This window comes from Chrysemys picta, chromosome 2, assembly GCF_011386835.1.
Source record: "Chrysemys picta bellii isolate R12L10 chromosome 2, ASM1138683v2, whole genome shotgun sequence".
Classification (NCBI taxonomy): domain Eukaryota; kingdom Metazoa; phylum Chordata; order Testudines; family Emydidae; genus Chrysemys; species Chrysemys picta.
Window position 1 is genome coordinate 5099399 of NC_088792.1, and position 22981 is coordinate 5122379.

General features: G+C 57.8%; 1 protein-coding gene across 1 annotated transcript in view; it reads right to left on the reverse strand.

Moving 5' to 3' along the window:
* Positions 1–22981, reverse strand: part of LOC101949488 (unconventional myosin-Ig) — a 67210-nt gene that overhangs the window by 16806 nt on the left and 27423 nt on the right. Inside the window, exons 15-21 of the mRNA XM_008173116.4 lie at positions 19746–19912; positions 18463–18670; positions 15928–16151; positions 14968–15112; positions 13023–13127; positions 12429–12542; positions 10921–11075 (exon numbers count right to left, since the gene is read on the reverse strand). Of these exons, the coding sequence (XP_008171338.2) occupies positions 10921–11075; positions 12429–12542; positions 13023–13127; positions 14968–15112; positions 15928–16151; positions 18463–18670; positions 19746–19912 (1118 nt within the window). The remainder of the gene's footprint in view (positions 1–10920; positions 11076–12428; positions 12543–13022; positions 13128–14967; positions 15113–15927; positions 16152–18462; positions 18671–19745; positions 19913–22981) is intronic.

Consider the following 22981-nt stretch of genomic DNA (forward strand, 5'->3'; position numbering starts at 1 on the left):
GCTGTGGGGACTCTTAAAGGGGCAGCCCCCTTCTCGGGGTGGGGGAAGGGGAACACTGGGGCCTGGGGAAAGATCTGGCTCTGCCCTGCCCCAGTCTATGGGGAGCCTAGTGCAATGTCTGTCCAGTTGGACAGTTATTTCCTAACACCCCCCACCCACTCAGCTGGGCAGGGGCTGTGGTGGAAGGAGTGTTCCCTGCCCCGGTGCAGAGATCATTAATGATGCTTCACATTCAGCCAACGCTGGTGGTGTAGCTGCTCTGGTGAAAACCCCTCGTGTCGACACAATGAAGGCATGCCCAGTGTGACTTGCACTAGTGCCGCTCTGGGGCTAGCTACACCAGTGTGTATAGTGCCTGCCTGTGACGTTATTGACATAAACTGGGACCATATAGATCATTGTTGCAACCAAAGTCCTGTAGTGGCACCCAAATCTTGTATAAAGGGGGTCAAATGGGGTGTCTAGGACAAGGTTATGGTTTACTGGTTATGATTATGCTGTCTATATGTGTGTATCAGTTTTGTAGTCGAAGTTATGAATATTGGCTCTATACTGTCTGTATGGCAAACTTATGCTATGCTTCTGGGTGACATCCCAGACAAGCTGAGATTAGCTCTGCCTAGCCTGCTTGATGGCCCATTAAGGACCATCAGCTATACAATGGACCCATTGAGAGAAGGCAGATACGCCTTGTACCTCAGCAAAGTATGCAGGGACTGGCCCATGTGACTCCAGACTCCATGTTGCTGTAATTTAAGAACAAAGAGGTGTTCTTACACCTGGAAAAGACTATATAAGGCTGATGCCTGATCTCCATCTTGTCTTCAATCCTGCTTCTTACCTCTGGAGGAACTTTGCTACAAGCTGAAGCTTTGAACAAAGGACTGAGGACCCATCCCAGCTGGGGATGTATTCCAGAGACTTGATTTGAACCTGCAGTTTATTCCATCGCTGCTGCAAGCCTGAACCAAGAACTGTGCCATTACTGTATGTAATTGATTCCATTTAACCAATTCTAACTCTCATCTCTATCTTTTTCCTTTTATGAATAAACCTTTAGATTTTAGATTCTAAAGGATTGGCAGTAGCGTGATTTGTGGGTAAGGTCTGACTTGTACATTGACCTGGGTCTGGGGCTTGGTCCTTTGGGATCAGGAGAACCTTTTTCTTTTACTGGGGTATTGGTTTTTATAACTATTTGTCCCCATAACGTGTGGCACTGGTGGTAATACTGGGAAACTGGAGTGTCTAAGGAGATTGCTTGTGAGACTTGCGGTTAGCCAGTGGGGGAGACCGAAGTCTTAGTCTGGCTGGTTTGGGTTGCCTTAGAGGTGGAAAAACCCCAGCCTTGGGTTGTAACTGCCCTATTTGAGCAATTTGTCCTGAGTTGGCACTCTCAGTTGGGTTCCGCCAGAACCGCATTGTCACAGTGGCGTAGTCGGCAGGATCCACAGAACCAGGTCAATTAAGCTTTGGGTCAGAACCCCACGCTATCCAAATTTGAATTTTGGGATTGAGAGTTTTGTTGGTTAAAGAGCTGCTGCAATGGCTGAGCAAAGAGCATATGAGGGACTTGGCAAAAAAGCCCTGGAAAATTTGTGTTCAGAAAAGAGGATAAGCTTTAGAAAGAAAGCTACAAAGGAAGAATTGAGAAATCTGCTAATAGCCAGTGATCAGGGGGCAAGAGCACAGCCCTTACCTGAGGCTGCAGAAGATGCAGAAAAAATTAGGATGCAAAGGGTGACAAGTCAACTGCAATTTGAGCATGAACAGAAGCTAGCAGATCTTCGATTGCTGGAGAAGCAAAAAATAGCAGAGTTAGAAAGAGAGAGAGAGAAAGAGGCTGATCAAAGAAAGAAGGAGGCTGATGAGAGAGAAGAGAGAGCTCGTAAGGGACGTCTAGAGCTGCTCGTTGCTGAACAGGAGACGGACAGACTTCAGCTCCAAGTAATGGAAGAGCGGAGAAAGTCATCCCCACCTGGTACTCCACTTCCCCCCCGCCATGAGAAAAACTGGGAAAGGATGTGTCCCATTTACAATGATACTGAGGATATAGAGGAGTTTTTGTCTACCTTTGAACGCCTCTGCAATCTGTACCAGATCCCTGAGGGTCAGCGAATGCCTGTCCTGCTGACCAGACTGACTGGAAAAGCCAGGGAGGTGTTTAATGACTTGGGGGAACAAGAAGCATTAAATTATGAGCGGTTTAAGGATTCTGTGTTAAGGCGATTCAAGGTTACTCCTGAATCTTACAGAGTTAAGTTTAGAGAGTTTAAAATGTCTAAGGAATGTACTTTTGTAGAATGTGCTCATAAGCTGATGGGTTTTGTTAAAAAGTGGGTTATGGGAGCCAAGGTTCATGGGAGTTTTGAAAAACTGCTGGATTTAATAACTTTGGAACAGTTCTTAGACATTGTGCCTGACAATGTGAGAGCAGCGGTGTGTGACAGGGACCCTGAGTCAGTCCTACGGGCAGCAGAGATTGCGGATGCCCATACCCAAAACAGGGCTCGAGAAGGGTGTAAAACCCCGGGAAAAACTGATCATCATTCTCCCCAGTTCAAGAGGAGGGAAGGATTTAAAAATAAACCTGACTCTTCTAAAGGAGTTCAAGGGGGCCCGGAGGGTAGGAACTCACATCCCCAGCAGGTTACATGCTATCGCTGTGGTATGCTGGGCCACATGAGACCAGACTGCCCGACACTGAAGGGCAGCCCAAAACCAGCAACCCCAAATGCCACGGCCAATGCCAACCCTGTTGTTGTAAACTCACAGGCAAGCCACACAGAGCCCAGCATTGGTGCCCTGTGTGCAAATGTTGTTTCTGTTGTCTCTGAAGGATTTGACCTTAAAACTCACATTAAAGCTAAATATGGGGGAAATAATGCAGAGTTTATTAGCAGTGCAGAAGTGAATGGAGTGAGGTGTATGGCATGGAGGGACACCGCAGCAGATATTACTCTGGTTAAAGCAAGTCTTGTCAGGAAGGAAGATTATTTGCCAGGTGAAGATGTAACTGTTGTAGCCTTATCTAAGTATTTTGTCAGGGTGCCTTTGGCTAAAATCCACCTGAAATGGAAGGGATTGGAGGGCACCATGGTTGTGGGAGTAAAAGACATAATCCCTAAGGATATTATGATTGGAAATGATATTAAAGCTATGGTCAGTCAAGTTAATACAAACCAGGCACAAGAGAGGATTGATCCTAAGGTTGTGCCTATGGAGGGTTTCTCCAAAAGTTTGTCTTTGGAAAGTAGCTGTTCGGCTGTGAATGAAGTTTCTGAATGTCTATCTAATGTCTCAGAAGTAAATCTGGAATTAGATCAAGCGAAGGGAGAGGAGAACCAGGAGATTTTGGATGAACCTAGGCAGTCTTGTGAGCTGATGGCTTTATCTAGTCAGCAGTTTGGGAAGGCAAGGAGAGTGGAAGATGAGTGTCCCTATACCTTATCTGTTTCCTGTGCGAAGAATAGTGACAGTGAAGGAAATGTGCCCGTGTCTGTCAGGGGTATTGACTTGCCTATGGAGGAAGCTACCCCAGTCTCCAAGCAGTTGTCTGTGAACAGCCCGGTGTGCTGGGACAAGGGAAATGAAATCCCAAACAGTATGTCTAGTAAAGGAAAATGCGTCTCCAACTCTTTTTTGTCTGTGGAGCAGACAGAAGGTGCCTTTCGGCCTGTGATGGTTGAGAGTAATTTAGTTGTCTCAGAGTTGGTTCTGGATTCAACTAAAGCCCAGGAAGGGAATGGTCCTAAGTTTGCATCTGCTGGGGAGAATGGCCCCGTAACTAGGTTGCATCCAGTTAGTGGCTTAGCAAAATCCCAGAGACCAAACAATTCTGGTGCTTGTATTTTGCCTGTTGCTCATGTGTGGTTGGAGAAGGGTGTAACAACTCTGTCTGATCAGGGTGATACCCTAGCCAGGGCACAAGGAGAGCAGAAAGGTAATTTGGTTGTGTTACCTACCGACAGTTTAACAACTTGTAGCAAAAAGGAAAAAATTCCTAAGCTTGTGTGTGGCAAAGAGAAGGGAAATATTTCTAACCTTTTATCTAGGAAGTCTATGGGTTCGCCTGAAAGGGGATTGTGTAGAGATCTGCCTGATGGGCCAAAGGTGATCCTGAATGTAAGTAAGACCCAGACAGAGTCTGTTGTTGCTCAGGAAAGTGTGCCTTTAGAGCAAGCCCTAGGTGAAGAGGGTAAGGGCAGAATTTCTGTGAGGGGTGAATTGCTGCTTAGAAAAGCTCCTGGAGAAAGGAATCCTCATGGTACTCGGTGCAAGCAGTTCCCTGCAATTGAAGGGTGTGAGAGTGATTTAATCAAGGAAGTTTCAGTTCCTAGCAACCAAAAATTGTCTGTTGTGAAGGGATCCACTAACTTTCCTTGTAAAAGATCCAGTGTGGGTAGCTTTGAGAAGGTCTCAGAGGAAGTAAAAGTTGTTAAGGAATTGAGGCATCCCTATAACCAAGTGGCTGTGTGGGGCCAACTTGTTGGGGAGACAATGGTGTTGGAACAGGAATGTCTCCTTTCTGATTCTTTAAATGAGCAGTTTGTGCTTCAGGGTTTGAGGACAGATTTGGTTACTGATGTGTCAGAGCAGAGCAGTTTTATGGCTAAATGCTTGAGGATGCGGGGGAGAGGAAGCAAACTCTCACCCGCAGACTCTTTGGATTTGTGTGGTATCTCTTTAAGACAGAATCCAGCCTCGGAGATGATAGCAGTTACGAATATGAAAACTGGTGGACTGGCTCTGGTCTGGGGTAGTGCAAATTACTTGCCTGGCTGGGAAAGGAAGGACTTGCTAATAGCTGTTAGCAAAGAGGGCCCACCCCATCAGCCAGTGAATTCTGTTAAGCAAGAGAAATCAGGGTTTGATCCTGCAGGACAAGGAGGAAAGAGAAAACTGAATTTTGCAAAGGGAAGCCGCAGGTTAACCCTAAAATGCCCAAACTCCAATGGTATTGAGCCAAAGGGGTGGCATGACAAACATGACTGTAGATGGACACTTGCAATGAACTTGTTGTTATTGCTAGATTTTGTAATTAATGTGTTGCTATTGCCACAAACTGTAAAAATATACAATGTGCCTAATCTTTTGGAGAATTCCTTGAACATGTTAAAAGGAATACATGAAAACACACGTTATGTTAAAAGGCCTTGTTACACTGGGGTTTCACAGGCAATGCATATAAACAATATGGGAACTTTTCACAGGGGAAAGGACAGTCCAGACCTAATGTGCTGTATGAAAAGGAAGACTGAGGCACACTACCATATTGCTTTCATGGCTAAATGCCAAGAGTCCTGGACTATGAAGAACATTGATATCTGCATTTATTCGATGTTAATTGGGTTCCAAACATTGGCCCGAGCTTGTATGGATAAAGTAGCAGTTTTCTTTAGCTCTTGGCAAGATCACATGACACATACAGGAACCATGCTGCCAGAGCAGATCCAATCCACTATTGTTCTAACTAAGTGTTACCTTGAGTTTGTAAAGAGGTTCAATCATGTGGTTGAACATGATTTTGATAAACCATTTCTGTTATACACTGGTATGGCTTCTAACCCAATACTAGCTGTAGTGGGACAGAACCCAGGATGGGGAGCTCTTGGGATGCAGTCAGTGATGTTTGTGTCATCCCTTCCTGCATCAATTTTGCGTTGGGGGTGTGACGTTATTGACATAAACTGGGACCATATAGATCATTGTTGCAACCAAAGTCCTGTAGTGGCACCCAAATCTTGTATAAAGGGGGTCAAATGGGGTGTCTAGGACAAGGTTATGGTTTACTGGTTATGATTATGCTGTCTATATGTGTGTATCAGTTTTGTAGTCGAAGTTATGAATATTGGCTCTATACTGTCTGTATGGCAAACTTATGCTATGCTTCTGGGTGACATCCCAGACAAGCTGAGTTTAGCTCTGCCTAGCCTGCTTGATGGCCCATTAAGGACCATCAGCTATACAATGGACCCATTGAGAGAAGGCAGATACGCCTTGTACCTCAGCAAAGTATGCAGGGACTGGCCCATGTGACTCCAGACTCCATGTTGCTGTAATTTAAGAACAAAGAGGTGTTCTTACACCTGGAAAAGACTATATAAGGCTGATGCCTGATCTCCATCTTGTCTTCAATCCTGCTTCTTACCTCTGGAGGAACTTTGCTACAAGCTGAAGCTTTGAACAAAGGACTGAGGACCCATCCCAGCTGGGGATGTATTCCAGAGACTTGATTTGAACCTGCAGTTTATTCCATCGCTGCTGCAAGCCTGAACCAAGAACTTTGCCATTACTGTATGTAATTGATTCCATTTAACCAATTCTAACTCTCATCTCTATCTTTTTCCTTTTATGAATAAACCTTTAGATTTTAGATTCTAAAGGATTGGCAGTAGCGTGATTTGTGGGTAAGGTCTGACTTGTACATTGACCTGGGTCTGGGGCTTGGTCCTTTGGGATCAGGAGAACCTTTTTCTTTTACTGGGGTATTGGTTTTTATAACTATTTGTCCCCATAACGTGTGGCACTGGTGGTAATACTGGGAAACTGGAGTGTCTAAGGAGATTGCTTGTGAGACTTGCGGTTAGCCAGTGGGGGAGACCGAAGTCTTAGTCTGGCTGGTTTGGGTTGCCTTAGAGGTGGAAAAACCCCAGCCTTGGGTTGTAACTGCCCTATTTGAGCAATTTGTCCTGAGTTGGCACTCTCAGTTGGGTTCCGCCAGAACCGCATTGTCACACTGCCCTAGGGGCTAAAATCCCCCTGGCACATGGCCTGAGCCTGCTCAGACTGTGGAACGGTCTCAGGAGGGAAGCGTAACCCTAGAGTGTAGGGCACCATCCTGCACTGGACTCCTGGGCATGACCAGGAGGGTCCAACAGGACCCTTCTGTGGTGATGCTACAAACAGCAACTAGCTACCTTCCCATTTCACCGATGGGGAAACTGAGGCACCAAGCAATTAAAATGGCTGGCCCAAAGCTACAGAGGGGAATTGGTGTCAGAGCTGGGGACAGAAGCCAGACAACCCCGGATCTCAGTCCTACACTCACCCCACACTGGCAGGGGGTGACATTCAAAGCTTCCCGTTTTCTTGGGAGACAAGGCAAATCTCCCGCCATTCTCTCCCCAAACTGGGATTAGGAGGAAGGATGCTTTGTTCAGGGGCGACCCTCCCCCTGCTAGCCAGGCGCAGTCAGGGTAAGGACGCCCACAGACCCTTTCTTCTGGGGATCCCAAAGCCGTTCACAAAGAGGGCGGGAATGGAGGTCTGTGAATTAAGTGACTTGTCCAAGTCTATGGTCCCGACTCCAAGCCTGGTGCCCTGTCATCCCTCATCCCTCCATCTGTCCATCCAGCCTGTAAAGCCCCAGGCAGGCGGGGGATTGCGCAGGGGGGAGTGAGAGAGGCAGTTCAGACTGGAGAGGAGGAAAGCCGGGGAGGGAGACCTCAGCCTGGGTTCTCCAAAGGGGCGGAAGCACCTTCGACCGAGCGGGGCTGCAGGGAACGGTCCTGCGTGGCCCCCACGCACATGGGCTAGCCGGGCAGTGTGACATCTCCCCCTGCTGCTGCTTCCTCTGGCCCACATCCACCTGCTGGCTCCAACGGGGCCCAGTGCCCAGGCAGCTCCAATTCCCTGCTGCCACCCTTCAGCACCATGGCCAGCTCCTCGGCCACCAGCCGATCCAAGAGTACAACGCTTCCCAGGAACCCCCAGCCCTGCCCCAAGGAGCTGACAGATCCCTGCCCAGAGGCCAGCTCCTGGGCGAAGGCCCCACCAGCTCCAGCACGGAAACCAGGCAGGGGGTCATAGAATCACAGAATCTCAGGGTTGGAAGGGACGTCAGGAGGTATCTAGTCCAACCCCCTGCTCAAAGCAGGGCCAACCCCAACTAAATCCTCAAATCCCTAAGTGGCCCCCTCAAGGATTGAACTCACAACCCTGGGTTTAGCAGGCCAATGCTCAAACCCCTGAGCTATCCCTCCCCACTCCTCCGGATCTCCTCCAGTATGTTACTGGCTGATCTCCTGACCCACCCAATGACAACTCGGCTCACTGGGCACTGCCAGTGAGCTGTATGTGTGTGTGTGTGCGTGCGCGCATAGGCATGTGTGTATATGTGTGTGCACATGCATGTGTGGGACCCAAGAGGCAGTGGAGCCAGGGGAACTTGTGGGCAGACTCATGCCCGCTCTCCAGTGTGTAGTGCCCTCCCCGGCCAGGACACATCGCTCTGGACGGGGTCAACTGCACCTGAGGGAGGCCAAGCTGCAGTGGCAGTCGCACTAGGGGACCAGAAAAGCCAGTGGTTCCAGAGGGCCGGGCTTGCGGCAGCCCGGCCCTCTGCTTGGCCTCTGGGCCAGCAGCTCCAGGAAGGTCTGGGTTCCAGAGCGTGTAAGGGAGGTGTGATGGGCCTGGCCTGAGGAGTTCTGGGGGGGCGGGGGGGTGGATAGCCCACTCCTGGGCACACGTTTGTCCCAACCTGCACCGACCTTGCCAGGGAGGGAGAGGGAGTGGCTGGGTGCTCTGGGAGTGGGGCAGGGGCGAGCTGGGGCAGTCTGTCCGCGTCCCTTGCAAGTCTGATAGTGTCCGTCATTCTGACCCATCTGTGTCTATCTCCCTGCAAAGAGTGGGCGCTGGCCCTTTAAGAAGGTCCCACCCCGGGAGGGGCGTTACCATCTGGGGGTCCATGTGTGGGGCAGTAATTCCCTGCAATCCACTTTGTGACAGTGCTCTGGAGGAAGGGGGGGGCAGCGCACAGCCCCCTCTTCCCCCCCCAGCACAGCTCTTTTCTTCCCTGCGTCTGGGCAGACCTGTGCCAGCAGCTGCCGAGAGCAGATGGCGCCGGCTCACCCCAGCCCCCTCTCTCCACTCTCCTCCCTCGGTCAATCCTTCGGGGGCTCCGGTAGACAGACATCCATCTGGCACCTGCTGCTCCGCTGTGGGCAGTGGCACGGACTGCCGGCACAGAGCCAGCCCCGTGGGGGTCAACAGTGCCCCGTCCGCCAGGCTCACCCTGCAGTGGGCACCATGCTGCCCTCACCTGCACACGCTGCGGCCTCTCGCGCCTCCGCCCCACGGCACGGCCCCCGCCCATGCTACCGACACAAAGCCCCTGTCCGTGGCACTGGGCACAGAGCGTGGCACTGCCAGAGCCGGCCAAAGGGAGAACCAGACCCACATCACCTGCCTGCCCCTGGGCTCCTCACTCAACTCAGCTGGGGGTGTGCCCCACAAAGGGGGCGAGCTCCCTCTCACAACCTCCCCATGCATGTACATACAGCTGCATGCCCCCCCCCCCGCACCCACACATGGCTCCATCTGGGTCTGTTCTGTCCCCCCCCGGCGCACACCCTCACCCAGCCGCTCTGCAGCACGGCCACATGAAAACACCCACTTGTGGAGACCCCAGTCTCCATGCTCGGGCCCTTGTGCTCCCTGGAGGCCAGGGAGGGGAGCAGCCCACAGCCTTGGCGAAGGCTCACTAGCACCCCTGGCTGTAACCCGCGGAGCCTGGGAGCTCTGGAGCCGGCTTCATGCCCCCGGAGCCGGGCTCAGCCCCCTCCCAGCCAGCTCCCGCACCTGCTTTGCATCACAGTGGCGGGGCCAGCAGGTTCAGGAAGAACTCTCTAATCCTGCCCAACCCCCCACCCCAGATGGGGCAGGGAGCCGCTCCTGGCCTTGAGGCTTGCTGCCGTGACAGCTGGAGGCTGCAATGGGCCCGCGTGCCTTCGCACAATGCCTGATTAGGAGATTAGGCAGCACAGCCGGCTCCCCCTCGGCCTGCACGCCCCCTGCCTGCCCCCAGCCAGGAACCAGCGCCAGCAGCCTCCTCCGCCCAGGATCAATGCCCAGCATCCCTGCCAATGGAGCTACTCCAGATCGGCACTGAGGGACCGGCGCTCCTCTCCCTGCCAGCGCAGACACGGGCGGGAGGGCTCGGGGGTTGGTAATGGGCCATGGGGCCTTTCGACTCTCGGTTGTGGGGTTGAATCCATCCCAGGCGCTGCCGGTGCCTGAGAGCGGGTCATAGACTACAGAGCCGGAAGGGACCGTTGGGATCCTCTCCTCCGACAGCCTGTATAATCCAGGCCCACCTCACCGGGAGCAAGGTTTGAACGGGTCGGGGGAGCCCCGGCGGATTTCAAGCCCAACACGTTAACTACTGAGCCACCATGGCTGGATAATTCCCGGGCGTGGCTCAGATCCACTAGCCACTGCCGGTCACCTCGAGCCGCCTAGTGACAGTGACCAGCTGATAGTCGTTTGGTGGCCTTTGTCTGGGGAGCCAGAGTGTGAACGGGCCAGTGGGGCCAGAGCTCCGGTCACCCAGCCCCCCGACCCACCACCGTCTCGTGCAGGCCCCTAGTGCTCGGGAAGAGGTTCATGCTGACCAGTTCCTTCTCCCAAGGGAAGCTGCCATCAACTGCAGGCTTCTTCGGGGCCGAGCCAAGTACTAACCCCGGCCCTAGCTGCAGTTATCCCCTGCGAGGGCTATGACCCAGAACCGGAGTCATGCCACTCTGCTCCGCGCTGAAATGCTCCCACCTCTGGGGTGGAACACAGCAGCCGCTCGACTGCACACAGCAACAGCTACACCGGAGTTTAGGAGAGAAAATCGAGACTATTGCGTTCGGATGATACCTGAAGGGGAATGTAATTATTTAGCCTGGATTCTGGGGGACTGAGCCCTAAAACACCACAAGATCTGTAATGGTCACAAACAGTCAAGGTCCTACTTTATAGCCGATCTGCAAGACAGCACCTCCCTGAGCACCACACCATAGCCGTGGGTTCATCTCTGACTCCTAGGGAAGAGCACCAGCACCACCGGGGTTTTCCCATCCACACCCTGACCCAGCCGTGCCCCGATCCCCTGCCCCGTCCCTTCTTGTGTCTTGCACCAATGCCATCACTCACGTTTTGAAGTGGTCCACCAGTACGCCCACCAGCTCCCCAACTCGGTTGTCCTCTTCCGGCTGCATCTTATGGAAGCAGATGACCAGGTCGTCGTGGTTCTGGGTGTGAAAAACCACCAGCTGGTCTTGGCAGCTGGTCACGCTCACTCCCGTCACCTGCACAGGACAAACACGCTCCGGGTTAGTGACACGCCATGCTCCCTCGCTGAGGCAGGGGGCAGGGGGCAATTCCCCACATGGCCACCGGGGGGCAAAGGGCAGAGTGGTAGCTGGGAATCTACAGTCACCCCTTTGCTATTGGTCTTTCATTTTCTAAGCCCACCCACAACCGGCCACCACGTCAGCCAATGAGATGGCAAATTGGCTAGTGTTTGTTCCGCATGGAGATGATTCTGTATTCTGATTGGCTGATGGGAGGAGATGTGGCAGGGTCCAGGTGATGTCATCCCCTCCAGATCACATGTTCCTCTTCGCCATGTGCCAAGTGGTCCATTGTGCCCAGAGACCAGGCATCTCCCCTCAGATCAGCCCCCACGGAGAGGGGAATTTTCTCCAGGGCACAGTAGTTAAGAATAGAAAGGGCCCAGGTGATCTAATCTGTCATCCTGCAAGCGCAGGACTATTCCCTGCCCCAGCGTTGCCAGCTCTTGTGCCTTCATCATTAACTTCGCAGTACCTGATGTTTCTATTAAATCCCCAGCTCCCAGAGTCATGTGATTATGCAGAGAAGAGGAGGGGCTCAGGTTCCTGCGACAGCAGGGAATTGATTTGCTGAGCGATGCCTAGATGATCCTGCCAAGTAACCCATGCCCCAAGTTGCAGAGCAAGGCAAGTGTTTGAGGCCTGTCTTGTGATTTTTGACCGTTTGGGGTGGTGATGCTGCTGCCGCTGCATCCTGTCCAGGTTTAATGCTGGAGCAGCATGGTGCCCTCTGCCCCCCAGTGCTATTCGCTGTAACACCACAGAGGGGGCTGCGGGAAGGAGCAGCAGCTAGTGGTTAGGGCAGAGGACTAGGCGTCGGGAATCCTGGGTTTAGTTCCTGGCTCTGCCGCTGATGCAATGACTTGCCCACAGGTGCCCTGCGTCTCAGCTTGCTGCTCAGTTCAGCGCTCCTTAGAAGAGCGCTGGGGTGTTATGGAGGGACACGGACTCTGAAGAAAAGCGCCTAGCACAACAGAGATGCTGTGGCGAATATCTTGGGAAGGGCATTTGGGATTCTGCCTTATTACCCAGGTCTCGGGTTTCCCCATGAAAGGACATTTCCCAGCTGCTTCTGGATCAACTTCCAGCATTTCCCCAACCACCCTGCTTGTCCACACTGGGGTTCAGGAGTCTCTTGGGGGAAATCCCACTACTGCCACCAGCCAGCACTGAAAGGGGGACAGAGCAGCTGAGCCTGATCTTCTCCATCCCTGCTCTGCCCACATGGCTTCGATCAGGGCTGCTGGCTGTGGTGCCCAGCCTGCTGATGATCCACCAGGGAGATGGGAGGGCTCGCAGGGCACTCACCGTGCTCAGAGGCAGGGTCCGCATCACCCTGTACTGCTTCCTGGGCTCCAGCTTGTAGAGGTGCTGGTCCGTGACGAGAATGGCCCGGTCCCTGCTCTTGTTAAAGCGGTTGATCTGCATGGCGGGGGAGACCAAGTCACCCGGGGGTGCGGGGAGAATCACAGCCAGGGCCCTGAGCAAGAGGCAGGCAGCTGGGCCAGCCCAGGGGTCCCCAACTCCCTGCCACCTCCCCTGTGCCTCAACCCTGCCGGGGGGGGGGAGGGGCTCCCTCCTGCCCTCCCAGGAGCAGCCGCTCAGTGCTCCACTGTCATGGACACCCGATCCCCAACCTTCCCCTCGCCCCCCGGCTGCTCGGAGAAACGAGGGCGCTGAGGACCCTGCAGAATAAGGTCCCTGTAGGGCAGGGGGGAGGGAAATGGCCTATCAGCATCATGGACTGCAGGTGGGCCCAAAACTCCTGCCGGATCCTGCCGGCTTGGGGATCTCCCCAGGGCGAGGGGCTGAGGCAGGCACTGTCCAGCGCACGGAGCAGGGCCATGGCAGGAGAGAGGGGGGCCCAGCCCCCCAGGGGCCCTGCCGCGCCAGGCTCCTCACCTTGCGGACATGGCAGGAGAACAGCACCGAGCCGAAGTGCACTTTGTCCTTCAGGGCCTGCACCCTCCTGGCGAACTGGGCGGCCATGACAGGGTTTTCAGCCACCTGGAGAGCAGAACAGAATCCGGGAGAGGCTCCGTCAGGCAGATGGGGCTGCGGTGGGCTCTCCCCATGCCCAGGGGGAGGCCGAGCTCCCTGTGCGGGCGGCCGGCTGATTCGGCATGGCGCGGGAAGGGGCTTTCACTACCTTCAGCACGACTGTGGTGCTCAGCGGCTCCCTGGAACTAAGCAGGAGCGGCTCGGCACTCGACTGGGAGACCCACGCGGTGGGGCCAAGAGGTCAGCTGCTGACGCTCTTCCCTGTTTGTCAGCACTGAAGTGATGCCCATGGGGAGGAGAAAATCCCAACAGGCCCACTCAGTCTCCAGCCCTTTGCCCACCCATGCCCAGCTGGGATCTGCTGCCTCGCAGCACCCTCCGGGTCCAGGGTCTCTCTGCCTTCTCCCACGGCCTTGATGCCTCCCCAGCCCTCAGCTCACCCTTCTCCCGCATCCTGACAGGCCCCTGGATGGAGAAAATCCCAGCAGGCCCACTCAGACCCGCACACCCCCCAATGGAGTCCCCCTGAAACGTGCTGGCTGGGAGAGCCGGATCCACGCTGGGATCGTCCCGGGGGAGAGGAACACTGGGGCCCCTCTGGGGAGCTGAGCCGCAGCCCGGGGAAGAGCCAGCGCAGGAAGTAGGCAGCAAAAGGACGCTCAGTGTAGCAAGGAGGCACCTGCTCCTGGCAGGCTGCTGAGCCAGAGAAGAACAAGAGGCCAGTCAATGCCCAGCACGGGCAGCGTGGGGGTGGGCAGCTCGTGGTCCAGGCTGGCATAATTGAAGTGGGGATCCTGATGCCCAGGGGAGACCTGTCACCCCACCGCAGCCCAGTTGCCAACTTGCCTGGCACATGACCCTACCGAGGAGGGATGGGGAGTTTTGTTTCCAGGCCCAGGCCAGTGAGGGGCGGGTGACCCCACACACACTATGCCCACAGCCCGGTGACCGAGAGCCACTGGAGCTGAGTTACCCTGGCAGTACCAACCGGGGAGGCAAAGAGAAGGACTTGCATACTGGCACTCAGCCTGGCACTAGGCAGAAGGGAGCCGCACCACACAGCCGGCTGAGGGGGAATGGAGATGGAGTAGCACCAAAAATGCAGCCACTTCTGGGGTGCGACGCAGCTGCTGTTGAACATCCCGCAGCAACGTGGCCAAAAAAAAAAAAAAGAATCAAAGAAAACGTTGCATCTAGCTGAAGCCACAATGGGAGCCAGAACGTACCTCAGAGCTGGAATCTGGCCAGGCCCCCGGATAGTTAAAGGGGCGCCCAGGCTCCTTAGTGACAGGTGGGCCCCTCCTGCGGGCGGACCAGCGCCCCCTGCACTGTACAGGAGCACGGACTCACAGAGATGAACGCAGTCACCGGCACCGCTCCTGGGGTCTCCTCCTGGCCACATGCTGCTTGGCTTGCATGAGCCGAGGGCCCCCCAGCCATTCCTTCTCAGCCCGGACACGGGAGGGGCAGAGCCGGGAGAACCCAGAGGAGGGGGTGCATGGGGGCACAGGGACCAGCCCGGGAGAAACAAAGGGAGAAACGGGGCTTTAACGGGAGCCTGTCGCTATGGCAACTGCAGCCTGGCAGCAGAAAGCAGCTGTGGGCGGCGAGAGCAGATGCTCGGGCGGGCAGCTGCCTCCCCCCCCTCGCCCAGCTGGGACGCCCCCCCCCCCGAGCACAGCGCCCGCCTCATCCAGTGCTGCTTTCACAACCCTCCAAGAGAGCAGCGCCCCCTGCTGGATCACCAAGGCCACACCACTTCCCTACCTGCCTCCCATCCCGAACCCACTCTGCCAGCATCACTGGCCCAGCGGGCTCCGGGCAGCTCCCCGGGCCAAACACTCACCGACGACAGGTAATCCCGGCCCCAGTTCCTCTGGCAACCCCAGTCTTTGCGCAAGCCCTGCAGCACTTCCATGGCCGCCACCTTGGCCTGGATCTGCGCCATGTCCGAGGGAGGGATGTTCTTCACAATCTGCCTGGCTCGCCACCTGCAGCGAGGGGAGGGGGCTCAGGGATCCCGGCTGCCCTGCTAGGTTCCTGGCCTCTGGGGGGCAGCCCCCCACACAGCATCCCCTTGGGGCAGGCTGCGAGCTGGGGGCCTGCATTTGCTCCCCTCGGCTTATTGGACAGCATCGCACCCGGCTGCCACTGGGCGAATCCCATAGGAATGAAGCAATCACTGCCTATCAGTCAGGTGGGCCCGGGCAGAGCTGCGGGGGTCCGTGGTTGGGGTAGCCGGGGGGCTGTGGGTCAGGAGCGAGGGGCGTGGGCCGAGCTGGGGCGCCGGGGGGGGGGGGCTGTGGGTCAGGAGCGAGGGGCGTGGGCCGAGCTGGGGCGGCAGGGGGGGGCTGTGGGTCAGGAGCGAGGGATATGGGCCGAGCTGGGGCGGCGCGGGGGGGGGGGGGGCTGTGGGTCAGAAGCGAGGGGCGTGGGCCAAACTGGGGTGGCGGGGGGGCTGTGGGTCAGGAGCGAGGGGCGTGGGCCGAGCTGGGGCGGCGGGGGGGGGATGTAGGTCAGGAGCGAGGGGCATGGGCCAAGCTGGGGCAGCGGGGGGGCTGTGGGTCAGGAGCGAGGGGCATGGGCCAAGCTGGGGCAGCGGGGGGGCTGTGGGTCAGGAGCGAGGGGCGTGGGCCAAGCTGGGGCAGCGGGGGGGCTGTGGGTCAGGAGCGAGGGGCGTGGGCCGACCTGGAGTGGCAGGGACGCTTGCCAGGCTGCACTGTGGCTGATTCTAGCCTTGTCAGCGAGTGGCCCAGGGGGGAGCAGGGCCTGGGTGCAGGGCGCCCCCTCTGTCCCCCGGCGTTACCTGCGGAAGAGCAGCTTGCTGTTCTCCTGGAACTGCGCCAGCACCGCCGGCGGGTCGGGCCACTCCACGCTCTTGCCGTAGTCGGCCATGCTGCGCACCCCCTGGAAGCGGCGCACCAGCTCCAGCAGGTACGTCTTCACCTTGTGCCGCTTGTAGTGGCCCATGATGGTGTAGATGGCACGCAGGTACCGGCAGCGCCGCCGGGCCAGGGCCCCCCGCCACGCCTGGGACAGACACACAGACCCAGTCACACCTTTGCTGGCAAGGCCCCCACCTGCCAGCCCCCAGGACCCCACACCCAGTGCCCTGAGGCCATCAGGAGCAAACCCCACAGCCAGCATTCGGAGCCACACAAACCATGGGGCCATCTCCAGCCCCACACCACGTCTCCTCTCTCTGCCGCAGGAGGACTCCAGAGCCCTTTACAAACCAGGCACACGGGGATCCCTCTACCCACCACCAAAGGGCAGCCACCTCTGGGGTGGGATGCAGCAGCCGTTTCACATGTGGCAATGCGGCACAGCCATTTAGGGCAGGAAGTGAAGGAGCTGTTGGCACTGGAGTGAAAACACAGAGGGAATGACAGCAGGAAAAAGGCAGCCCATAGCACACTGGCTCTAGGGCCTGGGAGCCCAGCCTGGGCTGCCTGAAGAGTTTTGAACCAAACCTTCTGGGAGATGTAGTCCGGACAGAGGCAGGGTCCATAAGGGAGGACAGGAGCCCGAGGGCACTACGGTGGCCCAGGTGGACACAGGCTGGTGTCGATAAAAAAAACAACGCTTTAACGTTTCCCAGTTGAAACGTTCTGGGATTTTTCACTGTACAAAAGTTTGGGGACAAACGCTGAGAAATGGGGATTTGGGGCGGGGCGGAAATTCCACAGCTTCTCCAGCGGCCACCCAGAGACACGTAGATTTTCTGGGGTGCCGGGGATGCCCGGCCAAGCCTCACTCCCTTCACCCCCGGGGACCGGGCAGTGCTGCAGATGCTGGCACTCGGGCCCTGAGGGCTCCGGCGCCGGCGCTCCCCATCAGCCCGTCACCTGGGCTGCTTCTGATGTGACTAAGCAGGTCCCCAGCCAGACGCTTCGTCGGCTGTCGGGAAATCTGCTAACGGTGCCACGTCTATAGATAGTAAAGGGGTCGGGGGCTGGCCCCTGCGGAGCAGCAGCACCACGGCAGTCAAGGAGGTTGGGGGCTTGGAGCGGGGCAAGCACGGTCAGGGGACTGGACCCTCGGGGCAGAGCGAGCACCTGGGGCCCAACCTCGGCACTGCACCCCTTTCGTCTGACCTCGCCTGCCGGCAACCTGGCTCCATTAGGTTCCTTCTGGATCATGGGCAGTGTCCGCCCTTCCCTGCCCTCCCCATGTGCCTGTGTCCTGACTCCTTCCCAGTGGTTCAGCGCCCGATGGGTGGCTGGGATCAGAACACCCCGGTGCCCTGCTCGCTCTCCCACGTGCGAGAGGCTGCTGCTAATCCGCTCTGACAGCACAGCGGCCGATGGACCCTGGCGTCCTCCTGACCCAGCACGGGAGTGGGGAGGGGCCATTCCCAGGCGCCAGGTGAAGCCATTGCCAGAGCTGGGTCTGTGGCACTGGGACATGGGAGGGATCAGATCACAGCTCACCCCACCCACATGGCAAAGCCCCCACGGGACAGCTCTGGGGACAGACAACCCCTGGCTCCTGAGCACACGCGGCCCAACCTGGAGGGTGGGGCTCAGGACACAGACACGCCTCCACTGGACTGAGACCTGGCAGACTCGGCTCACAGAGGCCACCAAGCAGGCAGGTGGGGGCACCACCACCCTGGGACCTGTTCCCCGGCTGATGCCGCCACAGCGTGGGTGCTGTGAATGGCCGTAATACTTGGTCCTTCTCTAGCACTGTCCGTGCGAGGATCTCAAAGCCTTGCACAGGCAGGGACAAACAGTCGCTCGCGTGGGAGCCCCACGCAGAGAGCACGGCATTTATCCTCGCCATGCCCCCGCTGAGTCAGGAAGGGTCATCGGCCCATTTCATAGCTGGGAAACTGAGGCAGGGAGTGGGGGAGTATCCTGCCTGCCGTCACACAGCGAGTCAGCAGCATAGCCAGGAATAGAACCCAGGAGTCCTGGCTCCCAGCCCCCCTGCTCTAACCCCTAGCCCCCACTTCCCTCTCAGAGCCAGGGATAGAACCCAGGAGTCCTGGCTCCCAGCTCCCCCTGCTCTAACCTCTAGCCCCCACTTCCCTCCCAGAGCTGGGGATAGAACCCAGGAGTCCTGGCTCCCAGCCCCCTCTGCTCTAACCCCTAGCCCCCACTTCCCTCCCAGAGCTGGGGATAGAACCCAGGAGTCCTGGCTCCCAGCCCCCTCTGCTCTAACCCCTAGCCCCCACTTCCCTCTCAGAGCCAGGGATAGAACCCAGGAGTCCTGGCTCCCAGCTCCCCCTGCTCTAATCTCTAGCCCCCACTCCCTCACACACACACACAGGGGATCACGTCTCTTTGCCGGGGGGGACAGAGCAACTCAGCAGCACCCCCCGGTGCCCCCTCACCTTCTGCAGCAGGAGCACGATGATGGGGATGAGCTGGGCCCGCTCCTGCTCCAGGCAGAAGAGGGTCTGGGGCCTGCGGATGAAGATCTTGGTGTGGCCATAGGCCACGTCGTCCTGGAAGCCATGTTGGTCGATGAGGGCCCGCGTGGCCTCCTGGTCCGTGGGCATGAGGTGGTTGGGCCACGTGTACTCGCAGGTCATCTTATACCTAAGCATGGAGACAGCGGGGTCCTGAGCATGGAGAGCAGCTGGGCTGGCCTCCAGGGAAGGGACAGCTCTGACCCATGGTGGGGACTGATGTCAGGATGGAGCGGGAAGGGGAGGTGCGGCAGGGGGCAGCAGAATCATAGAATATCAGGGTTGGAAGGGACCTCAGGAGGTTCTAGTCCAACCCCCTGCTCGAAGCAGGACCAATCCCCAACTAAATCATCCCAGCCAGGGCTTTGTCAAGTCTGACCTTAAAAACCTCTAAGGATGGAGATTCCACCACCTCCCTAGGTAACCCATTCCAGTGCTTCACCGCCCTCCTAGTGAAATAGTGTTTCCTAATATCCAACCTAGACCTCCCCCACTGCAACTTGAGACCATTACTCCTTGTTCTGTCATCTGGTACCACTGAGAACAGTCTAGATCCATCCTCTTTGGAACCCCCTTTCAGGTAGTTGAAAGCAGCTATCAAATCCCCCCTCCTTCTTCTTCTCCACACTAAACAATCCCAGTTCCCTCAGCCTCTCCTCATAAGTCATGTGCTCCAGCCCCCTAATCATTTTTGTTGCCCTCTGCTAGACTCTTTCCAATTTTTCCACATCCTTCTTGTAGTGTGGGGTCCAAAACTGGACACAATACTCCAGATGAGGCCTCACCAATGCCGAATAGAGGGGAATGATCACGTCCCTCGATCTGCTGGCAATGCTGCTACTAATACAGCCCAAAATCAGGATGGGGTGGGGTAGCCAGGAGCCAATGTTGGCAGGACGGGGAGGTACAGCCGGGTCAGCGGGGGCGGGAAGGGGAGGCTCAGCAGGGGGCAGCAGGGAGCTATGGTGGTGGGACAGGTTGGCTGGGTCAGTGGAGGCAGGTGGGCCAGCGGGAGCAGGACGCTGTGGGGCGGCTGGGCCAGCGGGAGTGGGACAGGGTGGGGCGGCTGGGCCAGCAGGAGCGGGACGTTGTGGGGCGGCTGGGCCAGCGGGAGCAGGACAGGGTGGGGCGGCTGGGCCAGCGGGAGTGGGACAGGGTGGGGGGGTTGGGCCAGCGGGGGCAGGACGGGGCAGGGGGGCAGGTACCTGAGCAGGAAGCGGTCGTAGGGCTGCCGGTAGGCGAAGCCGGCCCTGCGGACCCGCACGTTCTCCAGCAGGCCCAGGTACTCCACCTGGTGGCGGCAGCGCTCGGCGTCAAAGAGCAGCGGCGACTTCTGGTCATTGGGCTTGATGCAGCGCACGTAGTAGGGCTCCTGGGGGGAGAGGAGGGGGTGTCACTGAAACCATGGGGGGGGAGGGGCCCTCGAGCTGCTGCTGTGACCGTCACTCTGGGGCAGCGGGTTGGGGGGGAGGCTCTGGAGAGGGGATGCCAGTGAAGGGGGTGTCGGGAGGAGCCCCCAGGATGGCTGGGCAGGGAGTAGGGGGAATGGTGCCACGTATATGGGGATCGGTGGGGAAGGAGGCCCAGGGCTGACGGGAGGAGAGAGGAGGGGTCACCTGCTCTGGGGATGAGCTCTGCCCCTCGAGGCCTCTGTCTCCAGAGACCAACCCAGGAGAAGCCTGGGAAAGGCAGGGCTGACCCGGGGGATCCCCCGGCTGCAGGGTGAGCCGGGGGGCGCTGACGGGGCTGGCCGCCCAGGGCCAGCCAAGGAGCAGGGCAGGGGGCTGCATTTGGGGCACGCCAGGCACTGGGAAGCGGAGGTGCAGGTGGAAGCCCAGCAGGACTGGGGCAGCAGCAGGGTGCGCTTGGGGCCTGGGCGTGTGCCTTGCCACCTCAGAGGGGAAACGTGCCCCTCCAAGGGAAGTGATGGGGTGAATGCAATGGCACTGCGGCTCCACAGAGAGCGCCCGGCCTGGGCTCTGCTGGCCACTCCGCCAAGCCCAGGGCCAATTGTGTGCCGCAGCACACACACTACCCAGCAGGGGGCGGTGATGCTCACACCCCCTACCCAGCCATATGTCTCTTCACAGGGGCAGGCGGCATCTACCTGGGGCGTTAAAAACGACTGGCCGAGGCTGATCGAAGGAGAATCCAAGAAGAAGATGGCAAAGCCAATCATCGGGCCACTGAGGCCTGGTGAACACAGACCCAGAGGGAGGGGGATTTCCCCACCTCTCCGCAGGGAAGCGGAGCACAGGCCCCGGCTGGAGAACAAGGCCTGGGAAAGTGTGAGCTGGAAGGTCTCAGGGATCTCACTGGGGAGCTGACCCTGGCGGGTAGACAGAGACACACAGAGCCGGGGCTCAGCACGGCCTGGCTCTGGGCTGACCAGACCTGCAGCTCTCTGGGCTAAGCTAAGGGCTCCTAGACTGCATGCCAGGCGACCAAGAAACCCGCCCGTTCTGCCAGCGCTGTGGGAATGGCACTGCCAACGCTTGGCGAGGCGTGTTAGCCCCTGCAGAGTGGGCAGGTCTCCCTCAGGCGTTCAGCTCGGCTAGACTCACTGAGCAGAGCTCATGGGGGGTTCTGGAGACCCAGACGCTCAGGCTCGAAGGGGCTGAGGGCACGTGGCCAACCCTGGAGGAAGAGCAAGACGCCCGGGGGCGCGGCCCACTGAACAGCTCCTCAGCGGGGGGTGTAGCCCCGACCCCATGGATCCGGGCCACGGGGAATGACACAGCCCCTGCCCCACTCAGCTCCCCACGAGCACGGTACAGAACTCAATGAGGGAGAGGGGGCAACCAGAGGAAATCTATGAACCTGGCAGTGGGCAGCTGGGGGGCAGTGCCCGGGGAGCTGCAGGCAGTGCCTTGCCTGTGTTCCCCAACTGAATGGCAGCCCCCCACTCCCAACGCAGCCAGGTGGTGCCAAAAGAGATCCGGCAAGGGCAGGCGCCCGTGAGGGACAACACCCCCGTCCCGAGGGCAGTCGGGGCCATGGGAGAGCGTCTCCCCTGGCCTGGCAGGGAGGAGAGGGGCCAGCTGAGAGCATGGTGAGCTCCTGCGAGCCCTGCCCACTCCACTGCTCCGGTCCTGCCCTGGATATACAGTGCCAACCCGCTCCTAACACCCCGTGGGAGCTCCCTGGGCAGAGTGGTGGGGGCGGCGTCCAGGGGCAGGTTGTGCTGTATGCAGCGGGTGAGTACGTGTGTGTGTCACCACTGCCCTCTGCTGGACCGATCAGAACTGCTCAGCTGTGTGTCATAAGTCCCGCACTGCTGAAAGGGATTCTCCTGTAGCTCACATGGTAGGGGCTGTGTTTTGGGAGCAGAGGAGCCACTTCACAGCTGTCCCCATGGTGCTCTCATGGGTTACAGTGTGCAGCACAGTGGGGCTACGGTGAATGGGAGCAGCATTGCGGCCATGTGATGGGGACAGGCAGCTCCTCCGCTCCAGCTGGGTTGATCCAGGAGACAGAATCACGGCTCTGAGCCTCGCGGCAGCTCACACTGGAGCTAAATTTGGCTGAGACATCAGCTTGCCAGTGACAGCATCAGAGCAGGTGCCCAGGCAGAGCTAATGAGCAGCTAGAGGAGTGGGGAGTGAGAAACAGTCAATCCAGCAGCGCCCGGGGCTCGTGTTCTCCAGTGCCAGTGTCTCCTCTAACACCTGTGCCACAAGCCTGAGCCGAGTCCCATCCCCACAGCCAAACAAGTGCTGGCTAGCTGGGGGTGTCTCTAGGCACGTGTGGGTCTGCTTTAGTGTGCGTACACGGACAGTGCGCGTCCCAGCGTGCATCAATCGCACGAACACACCTCCATGGCTGTGGGTCTCTCGCTCTAAGTCTGCGTGGATCCGTGCATGTACGTCTGGGTGGCCACGTGTCTACATGTCCTTCTGTCTGTGCACACATCTCTGCCTGCATGGCCGTGTCTGGCTGGGGGTGCAGCCAGGCGTGTGCCTCTGCCCATGCCTGTCTGGGTGGCTCCGTGCCAGAGCGGATCCACGTGCACGTCTGGCTGGGCCAGCGGCACACATCTGGGCTCCCCTCCCCCAACCCTCTCCTTGGCTCCCTCCCCCGCCTCTCACTACTTCTCTTCCTACCGAGGGCTAATTTTAGCTGCTGCAGCTTCTGGGAACAGGTTCCCGATCAGAAACGGGAGCAAATGCCAAATGATTCACGGGTATTATTCACTGCTGCCTGTTGCCAAGGCAGCTGGGGTCCCCGCGTGTCTCCGCTCAGCCAGACACATGCGCTCCCCTTTAAATCAGGTCTTTATCCTCGCGGCGAATTGAATGGAGCGTGTGCAGGCTGGGGCCGGGGCAGCGGGTCGGCGGAGGGCAGGACCAGGTCAGGGAGGGCTACGCAGGCTGGGGGATGCTGCTGTTTAGGGTCGGCTACACTGGCCAATCTGCTGCTTGGCTCTGGTTAGGAACCAGCA